Source organism: Oncorhynchus gorbuscha, linkage group LG04 (genome assembly GCF_021184085.1).
Source record: "Oncorhynchus gorbuscha isolate QuinsamMale2020 ecotype Even-year linkage group LG04, OgorEven_v1.0, whole genome shotgun sequence".
Lineage (NCBI taxonomy): Eukaryota > Metazoa > Chordata > Actinopteri > Salmoniformes > Salmonidae > Oncorhynchus > Oncorhynchus gorbuscha.
The window spans coordinates 52,941,558-52,964,181 of NC_060176.1; the positions used below are offsets into that span (position 1 = coordinate 52,941,558).

General features: G+C 43.6%; 2 protein-coding genes across 4 annotated transcripts in view; both read left to right on the forward strand.

Annotated features, from left to right (window-relative positions):
* LOC124034267 (V-type proton ATPase 116 kDa subunit a2-like) overlaps positions 1-8,376 on the forward strand; it is a 34,980-nt gene extending 26,604 nt beyond the window's left edge. For all 3 annotated transcript variants that reach the window (XM_046347202.1, XM_046347203.1, XM_046347204.1), the window contains 12 exons: positions 2,148-2,360; positions 3,308-3,458; positions 3,700-3,839; positions 4,110-4,270; positions 4,548-4,638; positions 4,880-4,998; positions 5,093-5,303; positions 5,552-5,674; positions 5,856-5,975; positions 6,086-6,203; positions 6,403-6,574; positions 6,697-8,376. In XM_046347202.1, coding sequence (XP_046203158.1) covers positions 2,148-2,360; positions 3,308-3,458; positions 3,700-3,839; positions 4,110-4,270; positions 4,548-4,638; positions 4,880-4,998; positions 5,093-5,303; positions 5,552-5,674; positions 5,856-5,975; positions 6,086-6,203; positions 6,403-6,574; positions 6,697-6,799 — 1,722 coding nt within the window. In that variant the 3' untranslated portion in view covers positions 6,800-8,376. The remainder of the gene's footprint in view (positions 1-2,147; positions 2,361-3,307; positions 3,459-3,699; positions 3,840-4,109; positions 4,271-4,547; positions 4,639-4,879; positions 4,999-5,092; positions 5,304-5,551; positions 5,675-5,855; positions 5,976-6,085; positions 6,204-6,402; positions 6,575-6,696) is intronic.
* A 123-nt stretch (positions 8,377-8,499) lies between these two features.
* dnah10 (dynein axonemal heavy chain 10) overlaps positions 8,500-22,624 on the forward strand; it is a 58,471-nt gene continuing 44,346 nt past the window's right edge. The window contains exons 1-21 of the mRNA XM_046347205.1: positions 8,500-8,830; positions 14,178-14,282; positions 14,445-14,581; positions 14,821-14,929; positions 15,069-15,184; positions 15,402-15,624; positions 15,858-16,015; positions 16,174-16,404; positions 16,616-16,806; positions 16,999-17,197; positions 17,404-17,598; positions 17,703-17,873; positions 18,116-18,292; positions 18,482-18,655; positions 18,835-19,001; positions 19,109-19,260; positions 19,373-19,537; positions 19,668-19,875; positions 20,028-20,184; positions 20,286-20,765; positions 22,390-22,548. Of these exons, the coding sequence (XP_046203161.1) occupies positions 8,605-8,830; positions 14,178-14,282; positions 14,445-14,581; positions 14,821-14,929; positions 15,069-15,184; positions 15,402-15,624; positions 15,858-16,015; positions 16,174-16,404; positions 16,616-16,806; positions 16,999-17,197; positions 17,404-17,598; positions 17,703-17,873; positions 18,116-18,292; positions 18,482-18,655; positions 18,835-19,001; positions 19,109-19,260; positions 19,373-19,537; positions 19,668-19,875; positions 20,028-20,184; positions 20,286-20,765; positions 22,390-22,548 (3,900 nt within the window). The 5' untranslated portion in view covers positions 8,500-8,604. The remainder of the gene's footprint in view (positions 8,831-14,177; positions 14,283-14,444; positions 14,582-14,820; positions 14,930-15,068; positions 15,185-15,401; positions 15,625-15,857; positions 16,016-16,173; positions 16,405-16,615; positions 16,807-16,998; positions 17,198-17,403; positions 17,599-17,702; positions 17,874-18,115; positions 18,293-18,481; positions 18,656-18,834; positions 19,002-19,108; positions 19,261-19,372; positions 19,538-19,667; positions 19,876-20,027; positions 20,185-20,285; positions 20,766-22,389; positions 22,549-22,624) is intronic.

The following is a 22,624-nucleotide window of genomic DNA, read 5'->3' on the forward strand; positions in this document are numbered from 1 at the left end:
TTAGTCCTGTTTTTGGTCCTTCCTCTATTTCTGATGTCCATCCAGTTTGATTTCTATTTGTAACTGCTATTTCACAACATTTCTTAACCTACAGTTGAAGTCGGAAGTTTACATACATTTAGGTTGGAGTCATTAAAACTCGTTTTTTCAACCACTCCACAAATTTCTTGTAAACCAACTATAGTTTTGGCAAGTCGGTTAGGACATCTACATTGTGCATGACGAAAGTAATTTTTCCAACAATTGTTTACAGACAGATTATTTAACTTATAATTCACTGTATTCCAATTCCAGTGGGTCAGAAGTTTACATACACTATGTTGACTGTGCATTTCAACAGCATATATGGGAACTCCTTCAAGACTGTTGGAAAAGCATTCCTAATGAATGTGGTTGAGAGAGTGCCAAGAGTATGCAAAGTTGTCAAGGCAAAAGGTTGGCTATTTGAAGAATCTCAAATATAAAATATATTTTAATTTGTTTAACACTCTTTTGGTTACTACATGATTCCATATGTGTTATTTTATAGTTTTGATGTCTTCACTATTATTCTACAATGTAGAAAATAGTCCAAATAAAGAAAAACCCTTGAATGACTAGGTGTGTCTAAACTTTTGAATGGTACTGTAAGTATTCACACCCTTGAGTTAATACATGTTAGAATCACCTTTGGCATCGAGTCTTCCTGCATAAGTCTCTGAGAGATTTTCACACCTTGATTGTATGATATTTGCCCATTATTCTTCCCATTAGTCAAAATTCTTAGAGATCTGTCGAATTAGTTGTTGATCTTTGCCTGATCCAGCCTCAATTTTCTGCTATCACAGCCATTAAACTCTGTAACTGTTTTAATGTCACCATTGGCCCCATGGTGAAATCCCTGAGCGGTTTCCTTTCTCTCCAGCAGCTGATTTAGGAAGGGCGCATGTATCTTTTGGATACACCATCTACTGATGCACCATCCAAAGTGTAATTAATAACATTACCGTGCTCAAAGGGATATGCAATGTCTACTTTAAAAATATATATATTTACACATCTACCAATAGGTACCCTTCTTTGCGAGGCATTGGAAAACCTCATCGGTCTTTGTGGTTGTATCTGTGTTTGAAATTCACTGCTTGACTAAGGGACCTTACAGATAATTGTATGTGTGGGGTACAGAGATGAGGTAGTCATTCAGAAATCATGTTAAACACTATAATTAAACACAGAGTGAGTTCATGCAACTTATTATGTGACTTGTTAAGCAAATTTCTACTCTTGAACTCATTTAGGCTTGCCATAACAAAGCGGTTTAATACTTACTGACTCAGCTTTTAATTTTTTAAATAATTTGTATACCTTTCTAAAAACATAATTCCACTTTGACATTATGGTGTATTGTGTGTAGGCTAGTGACACAAAATCTCACCATGCTCAAAGCAATATTCAATGTCTGCTTTTTTAAAGTTTGACCCATCTACGAGATATACAGTCACTACAAAGATGCAGGCCAATGGTGACATTAAAACAGTATCCCTTAAAGAATGGACCTCGTGCTTCCAGCTACGGCGAAGATTATAACTTCTTGGAAAGAAGCAGAATGGAGTGTGAGAGGTAGAGGTTTAGGAGCGAGAGGGAGAGTGCTCTCACTCAGGCGCCAGGGCGTGACCACTCTGGGGTCACTTGACTCTGCTTGTGCTTTGCAGTCTGGAAGAGTGTTCAGATCAATCGTTTTGGAAGTTCTACCTCTGAAGAAAAAAGAACTAAATTAACCTCTGGTCCCAGCACGTGATCTCCATGAGGTCTCAACTGAAGGCTGACTCTCTCCTCCCTTCCTCCCTCATGCGAACACACGCACATTCCAGAACTTAAAGCACACAGACTCAAATTCCCTCCCTGGCATGTTCATTGCATTTTCTCTAGCCCTCACACAACATTCTTAGACATTCATTCATCATTTACCCAACTGTGTCTCGTGCCAAAAATACCTTTGCTTCAATACCCAAACAAGCTATGGGCCCTTGCACTCAGTGGAGGCTGCGCTCAACGAGCCTAAGTCAATTCTACACACCCTTTTGATATTCTGAATGAATGTGAAATCCCTCCCATTAGTTAAAATGTCATACTAATACCCCCCCACCCCAACCCCCGGCTTCCACCAGGTACTCCACAGGACAGAGGACTACCTGAGACAAGTCTTGAACAAGGCCTCTGAGTCCGTCTACACCTGGGTCATCCAGGTTAAGAAGATGAAGGCCATCTACCACATCCTCAACCTGTGTAGCTTTGACGTTACCAACAAGTGTCTGATAGCCGAGGTGTGGTGCCCTGTCAACGATCTGCCCATCCTGCGAAGGGCATTAGAGGAAGGCTCGGTGAGTCAGCTCCCTGTTACAATGGCTCCCTGTGTAATGTCATCGTTGGGCTTAACTATTTTATTGTTTTGGATTGTATTGTCATTGTTTGTGACCCCACCTTCTAACTACACTTTGTTCAGTATTTGCCTAAACCAACAGTCACACACCCAGTCAGCATGACCTGCTTTAATAATGGGGTTTTGGTTGTGGTAGAAAAAGGGAAATTGTTCTCGTCTTGACGACCTCTGATTATTTACGAGAGATCCAGGTATTTAGAGAGTTGGGCCAACTTTTTGAATTGTGAATATTGTTATAATTCTAGACATTCAGTTACATAGCATTATTTTAATATTCCCATGGAATGTTTATACGCGATAACATGGCTGCCATAGAATTTTGAAGTGTCATGTAAATGCTTCATAATGCTTATTCTAGACATTATTGTCCATGTACTGTAATGTTAATGAGGCGCTAACATGGCTGCCATAGAATGTTATAGTGTCATGTAAATGCATAATAATGCAGAAACCTCAATTGCCCAACTCTAAATACATGGCTCTGGTCCTGTTGGGCCCCAATTGAGGGCTACCAGGGCTTCTGTCTATTATTACATTACATACCATGTGACCTTATAATATGTAATGACGTACATAATATAAGGTCACATTCAGTTCAATGACAGCAGTCCATGCAAAGGTTCTGCCAGTCCTTTAAAAGGCTTAAATGAGGCTTCTAAATACGAGGCTTAAATGGTCAATGTATTTGAACAGTCTTGAATGGTCAAAAATATTTGAACTAACTGTTTGATGAGATGTTAGGATTCTGTCTCCATTTGGAGAAAACAAATGATGTCTCAAATAATTGGGTTGCCATCACTCAATCTCCATGCAACCTTAATAGGCTAACATTGCAATAATCTCAGTCTGAAAAGCCACTGTCTTGACATTATTGGCTTACCTTTACAGCGGAAGAGTGGAGCCACGGTGCCTTCTTTTGTCAACCGTATTCCCAGCAATGACACTCCACCAACCCTAATAAGAACCAACAAGTTCACATCAGGCTTCCAGAACATAGTGGAGGCCTATGGAGTGGGCAACTATAGAGAGGTTAACCCAGGTACAGTACGCCCTCGCTAGCCAATGACCGCTAATTACTACATTTAGGATTAAATCACATGCTATCATTAGGCCTAATGCTTTTATGTTTTCTGTTTGTTTGCTATTTCTATGAGCCACATGCCTGTAGCCAAAGACACATGTTCACTCCTAACAAGAATGGACAATAAAGTTTTACACTTTATTGATAGTTGAATGTGTATATGGAGGAATTATGATGTATTGTCTGTTGTGTCTAACAGCTCCTTACACAATCATCACCTTCCCCTTCCTGTTTGCTGTGATGTTTGGAGACTTGGGCCATGGTGTGATCATGGCTCTGTTTGCTCTCTGGATGGTGCTGTATGAGGACAATCGCAAACTGAAACACACCAGGAATGAGGTGAGAGGGGCAGAGGAGAGGCTGTCAGTGTGTACGTCCCAAATGGAACCCTATTTCCTACGTAGTGCACTAGTTTTGACCAGGGGCCATGGGGATTTGGCCAAAAGTAGTGCACTACATAGGGAATAGGGTGCCGTTTGGGATGCTGGCCGGTTGTGTGGGGAAATTGTTTCTGGTCTAAATGAGCTAAATGAGTAATAAGCAAACAGTAAATGTTGTGGTTAGCTGGATGTTTCCCCTACGTTGACAATGGTGTATTTGTATGCTCAGATCTGGAACACATTCTTTGAGGGCCGTTACATCATCCTTATGATGGGCTTGTTCTCTGTCTATACCGGACTCATCTACAACGACTGCTTCTCCAAGTCTCTTAACATCGTTGGCTCGGGCTGGAGCGTCAATGCCATGTTTAAATCTGGAAATTGGACTTGGTAAGTACTGTACTGTAATATGTTCTGTACTGTAAGATCTGTTCCTGAGATTACAGAGATTATTAGGTCAGGGTGAAAGGCCACATGATCACAACTCAATGCCAATATGTTTTGGTTTTTGATGTCCTATCACTGATTGGCCATACTGGTTTTTCAATTATATATTAATTACAAGTCAAATTAAGTATAACAATTGCAAAGATGTATGCGACATTAAAGATTACATCACCTGATAGCTTGCTCTTTTAATTGTTCACTTTTGTATTTTCTTTAAAAGGGATTCCACACTCCGCACCAATGCCTTTCTGACCCTTGATCCCAATGTCCCTGGGGTTTTCAATGGACCCTACCCTTTGGGCATTGACCCGGTAAGTACATGGCTTTATGATTCATATGGTCACAAACTTCTTTGTCTTGTCTCTATGTTCGCTACACACACAAGTTATTCCCTGTCTCTTCTTAACCGTACACATTTGCCTCTCACCAACCAGGTCGAATAAAGTAAGTCATTTCAATGTTTTGTTAACAATCGCATCAGTCTGACTTTGATGTAGTTTGTCCATACCTCAACCTGATGTGGTTATTTTCCTTGTTTCTTCCAATGTGTAGATTTGGAACTTGGCGTCAAATCGTCTGACCTTTCTGAACTCCTACAAGATGAAGATGTCTGTGATCGTTGGTATCAGTCACATGAGCTTCGGGGTCATCCTAGGTATCTTCAACCACCTGTGAGTTACAGCACACTCTCCCCCCACACTTTGCAGCCTTCTGTGTGTCTATGAAAGCACTTTATAGCTCTGTTGTCTGTGTCTATCTGTGTAGGCATTTTAGAAAAAAGTTCAACCTGTACTTGGTACTCCTCCCGGAACTGCTGTTCCTGCTGTGCCTATTTGGCTACCTGGTCTTCATGATCATCTACAAGTGGCTGGCCTTCTCTGCACGCGACTCCCAGATGGCCCCCAGCATCCTCATCCACTTCATCAACATGTTCCTCATGCAGGGGGACGGGGTGCCACCCCTCTTCCCAGGACAGGTACATGTGTGTTCACACAGTGGTTGTCTCCAAAATGACATCCTATTCCCTATATGCACTATAGGGAATAGTGTGCTATTTGGGACACACCCGCTGAATATGCATATAGAACTGGGACTTCTCACTAAAACCCTTACTTGTGAAGGACCACTCGCTCAGTGAAGACATGTATACAAGCCCAACCCGTTCTGAAGCTACTTCAGTGAGACTGTAACAGACCTGTCTGTTCTTTCCCTCTCCTACTGTAGGTTGGGCTGCAGGTGTTCCTGGTGGTCATTGCTCTACTATCGGTGCCTGTCTTACTGCTGGGGAAACCAGTCTACCTGTACTGGCTGCACAACGGAGGAGCCAACCGCATTGGAATGTACAGGGTGAGGCTTTGAGTTTGTAGCTCTCGCTGAGCTACGAGTCATAAGCATGTGTGGGTAGTGTGTCCATATATGAGTCTGTGTTCTGGTTGTAACATAATCTATGGTGGTGTGTGTATGTAGACTGTTTATAGGAGTGCACTCCGGTTTTAACATGCAGAGTGTGTGTGGTGTGTGTCAACAGGGTTATGAGCGTGTGCGGCGGCACAGCGAGGAGGAGCTCTCCCTGATGAGGGCAAATGACATGGAGGAGGGCAGTGTCCCCAGTGACCTCTCCACCAGCAGAGAGCAGCAAAAAGAGGAGGTTAGCTGATGACAGCACGGTCACCACCTCCCACTAGCCTCTCATTCAGGCATCAGTACACCATGGGTCCCGAAAGTAACAGGTCCTCCTGTCTGTGTGTTGTTTTACAGTTTGACTTTGGGGACATGTTCCTGCACCAGTCTATTCACACCATAGAGTACTGCCTGGGCTGCATCTCCAACACAGCCTCCTACCTGCGCCTCTGGGCCCTGAGTCTGGCACATGCCCGTGAGTATCAACACACCACATCAAATGTTTATTATTTGTATTGATCTTTGAAGGATAAACATTTAAAGTGCATTTTACATTGAGAGGATAATTATTTATGTATGTAATGTTCTCTGACTGGAGCAACCTTCTTTTAAATTATTAAATCAAATGAATCAATCAGAGATGTGACGGTGTTTGTTTGTCCCTGCTCCCCCAGAGCTGTCGGAGGTGCTGTGGTCCATGGTGATGCGGTTGGGCCTGCGGATGGACACCAGCCTGGGCATCATGTTTCTGGTGCCAGTGTTTGGGATATTCGCTGTGCTCACTGTGTCTATCCTCCTGGTTATGGAGGGACTGTCTGCCTTCCTCCATGCTCTCAGGCTGCACTGGTTAGTTACTCACTATACTTGCAGAATTGAGTGAAGGACAGGAAATATGTGTAAATCATGCCTTTATAATGCTTTTATTAATGCTTACTCTATATTCAGTGATCTCTGTTCTCTCTCCATAGGGTGGAGTTCCAAAATAAGTTCTATACTGGGACTGGAATCAAGTTTGTTCCCTTTGCCTTCTCCCTCCTGCCCTCTAGCTTTGAGCATGATGGCTTGCTGTGAATGGGACAAACAATGCTTCTGCCCTCCCAGAGGCAAACTGACACAATGTGCCAGCAGGATCCAGTGCTATATAGCTAGCCTGGGTAATAGTCGGTTTGTGCCATCATGCCACTCCTAAATGACAAGGAGTGGCATGATGGCACAAACATATTGTTACCCAGGCTTCTATTGAGCCTCATAGACATACAGTACAATTTCATATTGTTTTTTTCTACTATTTGTTGCACTGACTGATTGCCTTACGTAAGTACAACCAAATCTCAGTGTATCATGCTCTATTTTCAATTGAATGATATTCTGGGTTACCAACACTTTGCAAGGAAAAGCCTCCTTCAGTCATGTTTGTAAATGAAAAGTATTTTTGGATGAATGTGGGAGAGATGTACATTTTATTTTATAGAGTGATAAAGTTTGAATGAGAAATTAACATTTGAATGACTATGACAGGCTTAAAAAAAAGTGGTGCATCACTCTTGAAAGTATGCATACCGTGTTGTGCTGAATGCTGACAAAATTATATTAAATTAAGATATGTTTCCTATGCCTCCATCGCTTTATGGAAGACTACTTCTTAAACTGCCCATTCCATGGATGGAAATTAAAAGTATAACTCAAGACATCATTTAATGACACCAACAATCCCTGATTATGAATAAGGCAGGAAAAGCAGGCACTGGACCAGTGCAGGGATCAATTCTCTCCAAAGCTTTTTCCTATATTCCCATCCTGTAGCACCATAACAGGAGGATGTAGTTTATGCTGTTGGGTAATTGTACCTTCAAGATGGAAAAATAAGAAAGAGTTATAATTTTTTATTTCATTTTTTTTTTTGATATTGGTTAAATGTCCTAATGATGGTATTAAACCCTCTGAAGAGGAGCTAATTGTTTGAATTGTGATTACCACGTAATATGGAACTTTAACATTATGGGGAGCTTGCACCATTTCATTGTAAACTCACTTGCTGTGTTATCAAACAGTAATGTGCTGTATCTTAGTGATGCTTAAAGATGCCTCTAAAGCAGGATCCTATGGGAAATGCTGCTGTGAAGTTGAGACGAGGGGAGAATCTCAATTGCATACTCCTCGCATCCTCAAAACCCATTGGAGGAGAAGTTCAGAGGGGAAGGACCTCTGGCTTTCTCATCCAATGGGTTTTGAGGAGGCGAGGAGCGTGAACTCCAGGAGTCTGCAATTGAGAATATGTCTAGATAATGTAAAAATAGTGGTTAGAAAATACTTTTCTATAACTATGATGACCACTAATTCTTAGATGTGAAGTCTGATTAGCAATGGCTCTAACGTCTAATCCTTGATTACACAATGTGTGTGGTTTGTTGAAGGGCTTGCTGTAAATGTTTGTACCTATTCTAATGTAGTCTATTTTAATCATATTTATTTTAAAGAATGTAAACATTTGATTGATTCGCATCATTAACTCCATACTTATATTAGTGGTATGCATACATTCCTCTGTTTTGGCTTTGCTGAATTATTTTATTTCCGATAATGGTGAACATGTTTTCAGTGTAACAGGTGAATAAAGCTGACTGAATAAAGTTGAATTTGACTGGAAATGTTAATGTCAGTGGCGTTACTTTTGCGCGAGACTATCAGATGTTGCGACTGGAGGGCGCCAAAGGGGGCGCATGGCTCACAGAAACAGAAAGTTGACCAGTTGCCATAGTGACATGAGGCTGTCAATTGGTTGCAGGTAGCTAGCTACATCAACAAACGACAACATTTGAAGTTAGCTAGCTAAATGCTAACATTAGTACTTTGTTGTAACTTAATTGAGGGATAAAATGTCCCTCGACGACCCGCGGGTGGAGTGGATCCGAAACCGGGTATATTCCTGTTTTTATTTGCCGGAGCCAGGTTGTTTCGAGGAATTGCTGAGCCGCGGAGATGGAGAAGAAGAGCAGAAAATAATCAGATTTCTGAATGAAGTTACCGAGGAAGAGTCAGCATCGACGCTGCTGTTTTTCAAAGGAGTCAACGAGGAAGAGATTGAAGTTGAAATTCCGATTGGTACGTGAGTGAGGAGTAGCCACACGTATGTTGTCAATGTCGCGTTCAAGACCACTTTAAACTTGTAACTCTGAAGTACTCGGAAATCGCGTTAAGTGCGACATCAGTGGGTTCAAGACAACAGCTGGGATTTCAAGAATAACTCATTTTAATACATTCTGAAATGAAATATCAATCAGAAACTCTGACATCATCATTTGCTGGGTTCAAAACAACTGGGAACTCGGAAATCTCTGACTTCAGTGCGTTCAAGACAGAGAATGGTGGAGATTTCTAGTGGCCAAAAGGCTGTATTAGCATGGGCAGCACCATTGAGGTCTTCCACCATTTTAATGTAGGCAACTGGGTGGGACTTCCAACTTCATTGGTTTATCCCTCCTGGGGACCCTGTTGGAGTCATGTCCAACCGGTTCATCGGGATGGATCAGCCAATCCTGAAGAAGAAAATCGACGATTTCAAAATAGAGATTGCCTCAATGGTGCTGCCCAGATACAAAGATGAGTCATCTGTCTATCTATCTAGTCTATTTAGCTATCTATATGGTTCAAGACAACTGGGAACTCTGAAAAAAACAAGTTCAGACTAGGAAAAAATGTTTGAATGGTCATCCAACTCGGAATTCCAAGTTCGAAAATGCAGACATCCCTACCTGAAGATCACTGACATCATGATTTGACCTTGTTTTTTCCCCGGTTCCCAGTTGTCTTGAAAGCAGCATAATGACTCACTCATCATCACACTGTGGCCTTTTCTCAATTGGATTTGTTCAACTCCTGCATCCTCTCACGCTTCCTTTTTGAAAAGGTCAAAGGTAATCTAGAGGAGGTGGTGAGGAGCGGGAACGTGGACAAAAATGTGCTTGTATGAAACTCCTCCAGTCACGCATCATCAGGCAAATTACATTTACTAGACCAAAGCAATCGTTGCAAATAGATTGATGTAAAGTAATTTAACATTGAGTTGGGAATGGAATTTGAGAGGAATGCGAGAGCCTTCCCAAGGATAAACTCACAGCTGGGGCTGCAACCTGGTCTCAGAGCATTTTGTATTATTCTGTATGTAAATTCGAGACACTCCATTTAGTATGATATTTTTCCACCTTGTCGGATCGAGGATTCAAAGCAGCGACCTTTCGACATCATAGCATTAGCTAATGGGGATCATAAATAAATAAAAATCAAGAAGGCAGGCCTTCAGTAGGCAACCTCAAGAAGGCTTCCACCCAGGTCAGAGGTTCATGGGCCAAAGGTTCCTGCTCCAGATGTTCCTGGACCAGCACAGGGAAGATGTCCACCTGGATGGTCAGTTTCCTGAACCAAAGGTGGGAGCAGTTCCTGGGTGTGTCCTGAGCCAGTCTTACAGCTGGGGGCTGAATCAGTGCCTCTCTGGTTCTCACCTGGTTAGGCTTATTCATCCCACACTTCCAGTAAGGCCTGGTCTCTTGCTTAGTGACAGTGGCTGTTGGGACAGGTTCTTGGACCACAGTGGGTGTTGGGACTGGTTCCTGGGCTGGAGTTTGATATGTTTCATGGGCGTCTCTGGTGGTGCGGTAGTTTATGTATGTTGACCAGAAACTTGACAAACTGACTTGTTGGAAACGTGGTATTTAATTATTATTTTTTTTAACCTTTATTTAACTGTTATTATGAAACCCCGTGGAAAGTCTTCTGGAACAGCAAACCCAACAAAATTAAGAATTTGTTCTCAGCTGTGAAGACCGGTCAGTTTGTCAAGTTTCTGACTGAAACTTGACAAACTGACTTGTTGGAAACGTAAAATTATTTTTTTAACGTTTGTCCAACAACAACTCAGCTGTTGCAATTTTTTGCAGAACTCCAGGTAATTCCAAATGGTTCACATACTTTCTCTTGCCACTGTATGTCTGTTTGAAGTGTCTGCAAATACACTGCTCAAAAAAATAAAGGCAACACTTAAACAACACAATGTAACTCCAAGTCAATCACACTTCTGTGAAATCAAACTGTCCACTTAGGAAGCAACACTGATTGACAATACATTTCACATGCTGTTCTGCAATTGGAATAGACAACAGGTGGAAATTATAGGCATTTAGCAAGACACCCCCAATAAAGGAGTAGTTCTGCAGGTTGGGACCACAGACCACTTCTCAGTTCCTATGCTTCCTGGCTGATGTTTTGGTCACTTTTGAATGCTGGCGGTGCTTTCACTCTAGTGGTAGCATGAGATGGAGTCTAACAACCCACACAAGTGGCTCAGGTAGTGCAGCTCATCCAGGATGGCACATCAATGCGAGCTGTGGCAAGAAGGTTTGCTGTGTCTGTCAGCGTAGTGTCCAGAGCATGGAGGCGCTACCAGGAGACAGGCCAGTACATCAGGAGACGTGGAGGAGGCCGTAGGAGGGCAACAACCCAGCAACAGGACCGCTACCTCTGCCTTTGTGCAAGGAGGAGCAGGAGGAGCACTGCCAGAGCCCTGCAAAATGACCTCCAGCAGGCCACAAATGTGCATGTGTCTGCTCAAACGGTCAGAAACAGACTCCATGAGGGTGGTATGAGGGCCTGACGTCCACAGGTGGGGGTTGTGCTTACAGCCCAACACCGTGCAGGACTTTTGGCATTTGCCAGAGAACACCAAGATTGGCAAATTCACCACTGGCGCCCTGTGCTCTTCACAGATGAAAGCAGGTTTACACTGAGCACATGTGACAGACGTGACATTCTGGAGACGCCGTGGAGAACGTTCTGCTGCCTGCAACATCCTCCAGAATGACCGGTTTGGCACTGCCAGCAGGAGGAGCACTGCCAGAGCCCTGCAAAATGACCTCCAGCAGGCCACAAATGTGCATGTGCCTGCTCAAACAGTCAGAAACAGACTCCATGAGGGTGGTATGAGGGCCCGACGTCCACAGGTGGGGGTTGTGCTTACAGCCCAACACCGTGCAGGACTTTTGGCATTTGCCAGAGAACACTAAGATTGGCAAATTCGCCACTGGCGCCCTGTGCTCTTCACAGATGAAAGCAGGTTTACACTGAGCACATGTGACAGACGTGACATTCTGGAGACGCCGTGGAGAACGTTCTGCTGCCTGCAACATCCTCCAGAATGACCGGTTTGGCGGTGGGTCAGTCATGGTGTGGGGTGGCATTTCTTTGTGCTCGCCAGAGGTAGCCTGATTGCCATTAGGTACCGAGATGAGATCTCAGACTCCTTGTGAGACCATATGCTGGTGCAGTTGGCCCTGGGTTCCTCCTAATGCAAGACAATGCTAGACCTCATGTGGCTGGAGTGTGTCAGCAGTTCCTGCAAGAGGAAGGCATTGATGCTATGGACTGGCCCGCCCGTTCCCCAGACCTGAATCCAATTGAGCACATCTGGGACATCATGTCTCGCTCCATCCACCAACGCCACATTGCACCACAGACTGTCCAGGAGTTGGCGGATGCTTTAGTCCAGGTCTGGGAGGAAATCCCTCAGGAGACCATCCGCCACCTCATCAGGAGCATGCCCAGGCGTTGTAGGGAGGTCATACAGGCACGTGGAGGCCACACACACACTGAGCCTCATTTTGACTTGTTTTAAGGACATTACATCAAAGTTGGAACAGCCTGTAGTGTGGTTTTCCACTTTAATTTTGAGTGTGACTCGAAATCCAGACCTCCATGGGTTGATAAATTTGATTTCCATTGATCATTTTTGTGTGATTTTGTTGTCAGCACATTCAACTATGTAAAGAAAAAAAGTATTTACTAAGAATATTTCATTGATTCAGATCTAGGATGTGTTATTTTAGTGTTCCCTTTATTTCTTTGAGCAGTGTAAATTATACAAGTGGTTAGCCATTTTTAATACATGCATGTTTCTTAAAAAGACTAGAATATAAGTAGTATATTTCTCCTCAACAGTGAAAGACTATCAAGTGTGTTGTTGATGTTATTTCTGTGTGTGCAGTTAAGGGCAAGGAGTGCTGATTTGTTTTGAGCCAGCTGCAGCTTTGCTAGGACTTTCTTTGCTTCACCTGACCATATTACCAGACAGCAATCAAGATGGGACAAGATCAAAGCCTGAACAACTAGTACAGTTGATCTTTGTGTCATAAACGCAGAATAGCTTTTTATAACAGACATACCTCTTCCCATCTTCACAACAACTTTGTCAATATAACTTGACCATGATCACTGACCATCCAATGTTACTCCTAGGAGTTCAGCTTCTTCAACTTGTTCAGTGGTTACACCCTTTATGCTCAAATCCTGTTGAAGTTTAGGTCTAAGAGAATGCTTTGAACCAAATACAATGCTTTTGGTTTTAGAAGTATTTAAGTCCAGTTTATTGTTAATTACCCATTCTGACACTGACTGTAACACCTCGCTAAGAGTCTCAGTGCGCTCACCGGATGTAGGTGCTGAGGTGTAGTGTGCAATCATCAGCATACATAGTCATTTTAGCTTCTTGTAAGACAAGTGGCAAATCATTTCTAAAAATAGAGAAGCGTAATGGCCCAAGGAAACTGCCCTGAGGGATACCACACTGTACATATCTGATGTTAGAGAAGCTTCCATTGAATATTACTCCCTGAGTTCTATTGGATAAGCAACTCTCCAACGATGTGATAGCAGGTGATGTAAAGCCATAACAAGTTAGTTTTTTCAAAATCAAATTATGATCAATAACATCAGAGGCTGCACTGAAATCTAAGAATAGAGCTCCAAGTACCATCTTATTATCCATTTATTTTAGCCAATTATCTGAGTCAGTGCAGTACAAGTCGAGTGCCCTTCCCTATATGCATGCTGAAAGTCAGTAGTTAACTTGTTCTTTAAAAAATAGCATTGTATTTGTTCAAACATAATTCTCTCCATCAGTTTACTAAGAACAGGCAGCAAACTGATTGGGCAGCTGTTAGATCCGCCAAAGGGTGCTTTACTATTTTTAGGTAGTGGAATTACTTTAGCTTCCTTCCACGCCTGTGGACGTACACACTCCTTTAGGCTTTGGTTAAAGACATGGTAAATATGGTGTGGCAGATTTCAAGACTCCGGTAGGATACACTCTTCCGTTCACCTACTAACTAATTGACATCTCCTCTGCCACTTATCAGTTTCCGGGTCACGGAGGAGAGAGGGTAGAATATGGACTTTTGCCCAAATGAGAAAAGACCTGTGATACTTCTGCTAGCAAAGCAGGCCCAAGCAGCCTAGCTAGCTACGTTTGCTACATTTGCTAACCAACAACAGAGGTTTCTCATTTAAACCTAGCTACATGACCAAGAGTGACTGTGACAGCAAACAATATTTTCAATTGTTCAGCTAGTAATTACTATTATGTGTAACATTAAAATACTTTCTACCTGTTTTCTGATTAAAGGTCCCTCGGAACTAGCTGAGAATGGGGATGAAGGCAGCCTGGCAGAGTCATCCAAACCCTCCTGTGACACACCTGCTTCTGAGAGAGACAAGTCCCCTGGAGATAGTCAGTACTACTAGTGTAGTATCTGCTTAGATACAATGTGACTGGTTGTGGTGTAGTGGTACACGTAATACATACAGTAGACCTATAATTTTTCCTCCTATTATTGGATACAAGCTTTTACTGTCATTGCATATGTTGACACTTGTTTCTGTATGGCCACAGAAAAGAAAAAGAGGAGAGACTCAGAGGCCTCACGTATGTCAGATGCCCCAAAGCCAGAGTCTACACATCCTGCAGATGACTCCCAGGCCCACGAAACTGAGGGCACCTCTGACTCAGAAGATGAGCCTCCCCTCACTGTAAGATTTACCCTCTGTGTGAGACTACAGCCTCCCTTTCAAACATTATTGAAGGTGTTATAAAATGCATAGCACTTAATAGTAGTCTATTGTTTTTGAGGGCTAGGCTATAACAATAATCTGTAATCTGGTCAAATAATATGATCCGTGTATTGGATATGAAGTGAAGGCCATATTAGTTGAGTGAGATGGAAGCACATCTATCTTGTTATCCGTCTGATTTTGTGTTCTTGTCACAGAGGATTGAGGTTCAAGTCGTGTACCACATGGAGCTGCATGTAGCAGTAAATCATGTCCCAGAGAGGTTCATGAAATCCAACATCCTTTACTTTCTCAGGAACACTAAAGGTGGGTGAGAGAAGGGAACCAAAGGAAGACCGGTCTACTCACTGTGTTATTATTCGTGTGTCCCTAATTTGTCACAGAGAAAGCATTCGAGACAACCCTATTTAATGTTTCATTTATATATTTTTTATTCTGTTTTTAGAAACCATCATTGAGCCCATTGACGTGAATGAGGCCAACAATCTGATGCCCAAACTGTTGGAGATTGGCATGCTGAATGGACACTCTCTACTGATGCTGAAGGACATGCTCAACTATGTGTGTAATAGACAAGGGATTCATACTCTACTTGAGACAAAATCTTCAAACTTGATGAACAAGTTAGATAGGATATTCATGTTTATGACTCATGTATAATATGCACTCTTCTTTTTAAGTGGCCCATTAAAGCTTACTGCGTTCTGTTCTTAGTTGTTTCAGATGAGCCCTTTAAGTCTCAAGCCATCGTTACCTTACTGTTTCTTGGTGATTCCAGGTGTACATTCCAATGCTGTCTGTCAACCAGCTGAAGTTGACTGATGGAGGCTACCAGCAGGGGGCAGCTGCCTCCCAGGATAAGGAGGCAACTGGTGATGGGAAGGGGGACAAGGATGAGAGGCCTGTGGAGTCTCGGGGGGTACTTATGATTCGTGATGAGTTACTTAACAGCACTCACAAGTTCCTGGGTCACATCGAAAGGACTCTCCAGCAGCTGGAAGGTGTGTGTGTGTGTTTGTATATCATACCATCAAATAGTTCCTCCTCCCAGACAGGACCCAACCATCAACAGGGTCAGGACTTAGTTCAGCAGCTACCATGCTCTCTGTAAGCATGATATGTGTAAATGCATGCATGCTTCATGTAACAAGTGCACCGCTTTCTCTGGTATTTTTAAAGAGTATCTGAAGGTTTATGTGGTAAATGATGATGCTGTGTGGCCTCTCCATTTCAGGTGAGATTAAGCTGCACATCCCTGAGTTGGACCTGGAGCCAGAGGTGGATGCGCTGCTGGCCACTCCAGAGGTGGTGGAAAAGCTGGAGCAGTGTGTGATGAACTGGCAGACTCAGATCACCATCGTCATTGAGGAGCAGCAGAAGAAGAAACCACAGGTGAGAGGGAATAGGCTACTGGGCCCATACATTTGATGTATGCAGACCTTTTATGATTAAAAATTAAAATAAATGAGTAAAATTGTTGTTGGTTTTTTTATGTAAAAATGTATGATTACTACTATTTCTCGTTGTTTTACACTCGTTCCTATTCCCAGGTGCCAGGCCCCATGGCAGAGATAGATTTCTGGCGGGAGCGAACAGCCATTCTGAGTGCTCTGAGTGAGCAGCTCAAACTGCCTGTGGTGAAGAAGATCCTGGAGGTGATGACCAAAGCTGACCCGGTCACTGTCCAGAACCTGGACCTGACCGTGACCGAGCTCAGCAAGCTCCATGTGGAGTCTGTGGAGAATGTACGCTTCCTCAGCACACTGGAGCGACACTTCAAGGTGGGCTCATAGTCCTGAAAAAGATACCCTGTTCTCCCCAAACCTCACATTATGGCAGAAACATTTTATGTATAATTGAAAGATGTAGGTCTGACTATTCTGCTGTTGTAAAATGGAATAAGTTATTTTGATATGTCGTCCTTATATCCTTGAGGCCAAATTGTAAGCTCTTCTCCATGCCCCGACTTAGCATTTGTCTTGTGTATCCCAGAACCTGGCCACGGGGGCAGACTTTGGTGTGATCCTGGACACCATCCCTCTGATGATGAACGGCCTGCGCATGGTGTGGATAATCTCCAGCCACTACAACAAGGACGAACGCATGGTGCCCCTCATGGAGCGCATTGCCTGGGAGCTGTCTGAGCGTGTGGCTCGTGTCGTCAATGTCCGCATGCTCTTCAAGTGAGTTGACCCTGTCCTCTTACCTCTTCTCATGACTTCAGCTAACTCCACACTTAGTTTTGAAATCCTAACTGCAATCTATAACCCTAAAGGTTTTTATACGAAAGTCATGTTTTCTCATCCTCTCTTTACAATGACATGTACTGTATGTCGCTGTCTTTGCTTGATTCTTATATTCTTTGTAATGGACAGAGACAAGAGGGAGGTAGCGAAGGCCAAAGCTCAGGATGGAAAGCAGGTGCTGGACCAGTGGAAGGCTTGTTACTTTGAGGTGCGGGCCAGGATTGAAACATCAGGTAGAGACCCACGCTGGGAGTTTGACCGCAAAAAGCTGTTTGAGAAGACCGACTATATGGCCTCCATCTGCCAGGACCTGTACAAAATCCTGCAGGTCAGTTCAACCTGCCTGAGTGACAAACACCTCAACATCCTCTCAATCTAACCTTAAACAGACCGATCACATGCATATCCTTTATTTATTCAATGACTAACCCACACCCTGTTTTCCCATGCATTCTATGAATGCTCAACACTTTATGAAAACCAATTGTAAGGCATTCACTTCTAGCTAAACACAATAGGAACATACTTTTTCAGATCTTGGAGGAGTTCTATAACATCTTTGGTCCAGAGCTGAAGGCAGTGACGGGGGATCCTAAGCGTATTGACGATGTGCTGCGCTGGGTAGACAGCCTGGTGGTGCCCATCGAGGAACTCAGCTTCGACCCCTTCAACATCCGCAAGATGGGCAGTTGGAAGATGGTCATGCAGGACTTCAAGGCCAAGGTTCAGGTGGGAGCAGCAGGACATCCTGGTAGCAATTTTGGAATCCACATTCATTCATTCATTCATCATCAAGCCATGATTCACTCCTCTCACCTTGTCTGTCTACCCAGGCTATCGAAGGAGAGGCCATCAACTTCATTGACCAGTCCTTCAAAACGCTGCGCTCTGCGTCGGCAGCCTTTGACATGCTTCTGAAGTTCAAACACATCCGCTCCAGAGAGGCCATCAACAACCAGATGATGATGAAGTTCAACGACATCCTGGCCCAGTACTGCAAAGAGGTACCTTAGGAAACAGACATCAAAAGACCAGAAAAGAACACAAATGTGTTGATTGGATTGGTCTTGACATAAGCTCTAGGCTTATAATATATAATTGTATATTTTTCATATAATTTGTAGAGTTCAAAAGGTACTCGCACTGAAATAGTCTAATTTGTATACACAATGTGGCATCTGGATGGAGTCATGGTAATGGTGTGAGCTTTAGGAAAGCTTGGTCACTGTTGTGTGTTGTGGGATAGGTGGACATAATCAACGGGATATTTGTGAAGTGCAAGGACAACCCTCCTCTGAATAAGAACCAACCCCCGGTGGCTGGAGCCATCTACTGGGAGCGTTCTCTCTTCCACCACATCAAACACACCATCATCCGCTTCCTGGAGGTCACAGATATGCTGGAGAGTGAGCCGGGCAAAGCGGTGAGAGCACTGAGCAACTAACTAACTAATCAGAGTAATTGCTCCATGTTGTACATCACATGTATGTCTCCAAAATGGAAACCTTTTCCCTGGTCAAAAGTAATGCACTACATAGGGAATAGGGTGCCATTTGGGATAAAAAACTTTGTCTGAAACAGTTTTTTTACAGCACCATCTTCTTCTCCTTAGGCTAAGGCCAAGTACCTGGAAGTAGGGATCCGTATGAAGGAGTATGAGCAGAAGAAGTATGAGCGCTGGCGTGACGAGACAGAACAAAGCCTGCCCCTGCTGATGAAGAGGACCCTGCTGGTCATGGTCAACAGCTCAGGGGTCATCACTGGAGAACAGCCCCCTCTAGACATGGTACATAGTAATGCATCACCGGGCGGCTGGTGCCTAGGATGAAATACACCTTTCCTCACGAGCAAGGCTTTTATGAAAAAGTCTATCCTGTAAACATCTTGTGAAGTCCCTTAACATTGTCTCTTGGGTGATATGTCCCTTGTGTTTTCTCATCTCTGCATACTTTCTTTCTTTCTCAGACTGGCCCAGCAACTGAGCGTGACATGGAGAGAGGGGTGCGTTACATGATGAATTTTGCCCCGGAGCTGAAGGAGATCATTTCAGAGACCAAGTACTTGGAACAATTGGGCTACTCTGTGCCTGAGCTTGCCCGTAATGTGGCTCTGCAGGAGGACAAATTCCTCAGGTGATATTTCCACACAACCAACACTGAGTGGCAACAGATGAAAACAGCTAAACCAGTTGGTGTACTCATCACAGTTGTCTTAACCTGTTTTAACCCTGTTCTACTAGATATGTGGATGGGTTGAAGAACCTGGTGAACCGCTACCACTCTCTGATGGACTGTCTGAACGATGCAGAGTTCTTCCTACTGGCCGAGCAGATCCAGGAGCTGAGGAGGGTGATGCGCTCAGGATACAAGAGGCTCAACTGGAACGCCCTGGGTACATACGCTCTGCTCTGATATAATGAAATAAATGTGCATTTGAAGTTTTCATTGTTTTTTGTTCCCCAATGTGAGTAAACGTCACAATACTCTGTCCTTTCTGGTTTAAGGCATCTCTGAGTTCATCAACCGAGGCACCCAGGCTGCGTCGAAGTTTGAGTCGCTGGTCAATCAAATTCAGAAGAATGAGAGGGACATTGATGCCAAGTTGCAGTCCATTGAGACAGCCAACTTATTCAAATTTCCAGCCCCAGACAAATCTGATGACCTTCCAGGTAAACAGAATGTCAATACTATTTAGAATGACATTGGGTAAGCTAAAATATCACATCAAGTGGGAACGAGAGTCTGATAAACTGGCATTTTCAGTATTTTAGCCCTCCCTCACTGTAACTGTGGTTTTAGGAGTGAAAGAGTTCTGTGAGCTGATCGAGCGAGAGAGGGTGAAGGATTTGAATCTGTTGAGTAGGAAGTACACAGCCATTGGCCCTCTGCTCACCAAGATGGAGAGTCTGATCATGCAGACCAACAGTGGCAAAGCCAAGCGCATGGGCCAGTACTACACCTACTGGGAACGCAAGGTCTTCGACTCCCTCACCAAGATGGTGCTCAGGTGGGACATTTAGCATACCTCTTTCCAGGTGGCTTTAAGTACAGGCAAATACACATTGTGGTATTGTAAGCTATGGAAAAATTGGTAATGTTTCATAATTTGAGATGAAAGGTGTGGACATAACAGTGCATTGTCTCTGTTCTCTCTTGTAGGAACATCCATACTTTTAACATGGCCATGATGGGCAACACCCCACTTTTCCAAATTGAAACCATCTTGTCTGCCCCTGAGATTGTGCTGCACCCCAAAAACAGCGAGGTGTACAAGCTCATAATGCAGTGTGTCAGAGACTGTGTAGAGAGCACCAAGGTAGGACACAACACCCTTCCCCTCCCCCATACCTGTTTACCAACATATAAGAAGACATCCCTGTGTAGTGTATGACTGGTGTGACTCTCTTCCCCCACTAGCGGTTTGTGCGCTGGATGCATGGCACCTGTATAGAGTGTCCCCCTCAGCGTGTTGATGGAGAGGGTGAGTCGGTGGTGTTCAGTTTCTACAGCGAGGTGTGTCAGCACCCCCAGGTCAATGAAAGGGCCATGGCCGTCTCCCAGAATATCCAGCGCCTCCTCAGCGCCGTGGGACGCTACCTCAATCGCTGGAAGCGCTACCGGCCCCTCTGGAAGCTGGACAAGGCCATTGTCATGGAGAAGTTTGCTGCAAAGAGGCCCTCCTATGTCATGTACGACGAGAAGCTGCAGTTCTATGCCCGGGTTAGCGTAGAGGTGGCACTGCAGCCACTGGTAAAGGATGAGCACATCATGAGGCTGAACCTGGAGCCTCTGGCCCGCACCGTGCAGGAGAACGCTCAGGCCTGGGTCAACTCTCTGGGCAGACTGCTCAACGAGTCAGCCCGAGAGGACCTGTTCAACCTGCGGGATGAGCTACTGGTACTGCATACTTATTATTCAGTCAATGTTCCTATCGGTCCTAGACTATGGCGACATCATCTACTGTATATGAACGCAGCTGCCACTTCATTAAAGCTGTTAGATGCAGTTTATCATAGCGCACTGCACTTTTTTACGACAGACAGTTGTATTACTCATCACTACCAGAAAGTTGGTTGGATCTCTCTTTGATGTCACGTAGGTTGAAACATTGCTCTGTTTTAATTTATAAAGCCCTTTTACAAAAACTGCCACTGTACTTAACATCATTACTAAACTTTTGACTTTTGACTGCAACCAAATGCTTCCTACAGATATTCATCAGTCTCACATTGCTGTGGAGGAATTTTGGCCCACTCTTGCATGCAGAACTGCTTTAACTCAGCGACATTTGTTGGTTTTCATGCATGAACTGCTTATTCTAAGTCCTGCCACAACATCCCAATTGGGATTAGGTCTGAACTTTGACTAGGCCATTACAAAACTTCAAATGTGTTGCTTTTGAACCATTTTCATGTAAACTTGATTGTGTGTTTTGGATCATTGTCTTGCTGTATGACCCAGCTGCGCTTCAGTTTCAGCTCACAGACAGATGGCCTGACATTTTCCTGTAGAATTCTCTGATACAAAGCACAATACATGGTTCCTTCTATTAAGACAAGTTGTCCAGGACCTGGGTCCCATTATTCCTGGCGAAAACCAAACACTGCATTCAACGGTAAGAACCTTATACCAACTGTCAAGCATGGTGGGGGTAGTGTGATGGTTTGAGGATGCTTTGCTGCCTCGGGACCTGGACAACTTGTCTTAATAGAAGGAACCATGAATTGTGCTTTGTATCAGAGAATTCTACAGAAAAATGTCAGGCCATCTGTGTGAGCTGAAGCGCTGCTGGGTCATGCAGCAAGACAATGATCTAAAACACACAATCAAGTCCACATGAAAATGTCTGAAAGCAACAACAACAACAAAAAACATTTTGGAATGGCGTAGTCAAAGTCCAGACCTAATCCCAATTGAAATGTTGTGGCAGGACTTGAAACGAGCAGTTCCTGCTTGAAAGCCAACAAATGTTGCTGAGTTAAGGCAGTTCTGCATGCAAGATCGGGCCAAAATCCCTCCACAGCAATGTGAGACTGATCAATATCTGCAGGAAGCATTTGTTTGCAGTCATTGCAACTAAAGGTGGCACAACCCGTTATTGAGTGTAAGGGGGCAATTACTTTTTTGCACAGGGGAATTGGGAGTTACATCACTTTTAAATAAATAAAGTAAGTATCCATTTAAAAAAAAAAGTCAACTCAAGTTCCGTTTATCTAATATTAGGTTTTGGTTGAAGATCTGATAACATTCAGTATAAAAAATATTCAAAAATAGAGAACATCTGAAAGGGGGCAAATACTTTTCACAGCAATGTATTTATATTTTGATGTGTGTATTTTCTGTCATTTCTGTAATTCAGGGCTCATCGGTACAAGAGACCTTGGTCTCAGTATGACGCCCTGATAAAATAAAGGTTAAATAAAAAAGAAATGCATCATAATATGAATTGCTGCTATTCTCTTAAACTATATTCCTTACTAAGCAACCCCTCATGTTTGTGTATGATTGTATTGTTGAATAGCAACTGTCTGAGAACCTGAAGAGGAGCCCAAACACCCTGGAGGACCTGAAGTTTGTCCTGGGCACCATCTCAGACATCAGGGACATGTCTCTGGCTGTGGAAATGAGGTTCACTGACATCCAGGAGAGATACAGGACCCTGGGCATGTACAAAGTAGAGGTGAGGAACATACATGACTCGAGTGTCTGTATATTGTCTCTTCGTTATTTGTCTGTTGAGTGTAAGTCCGTATAGT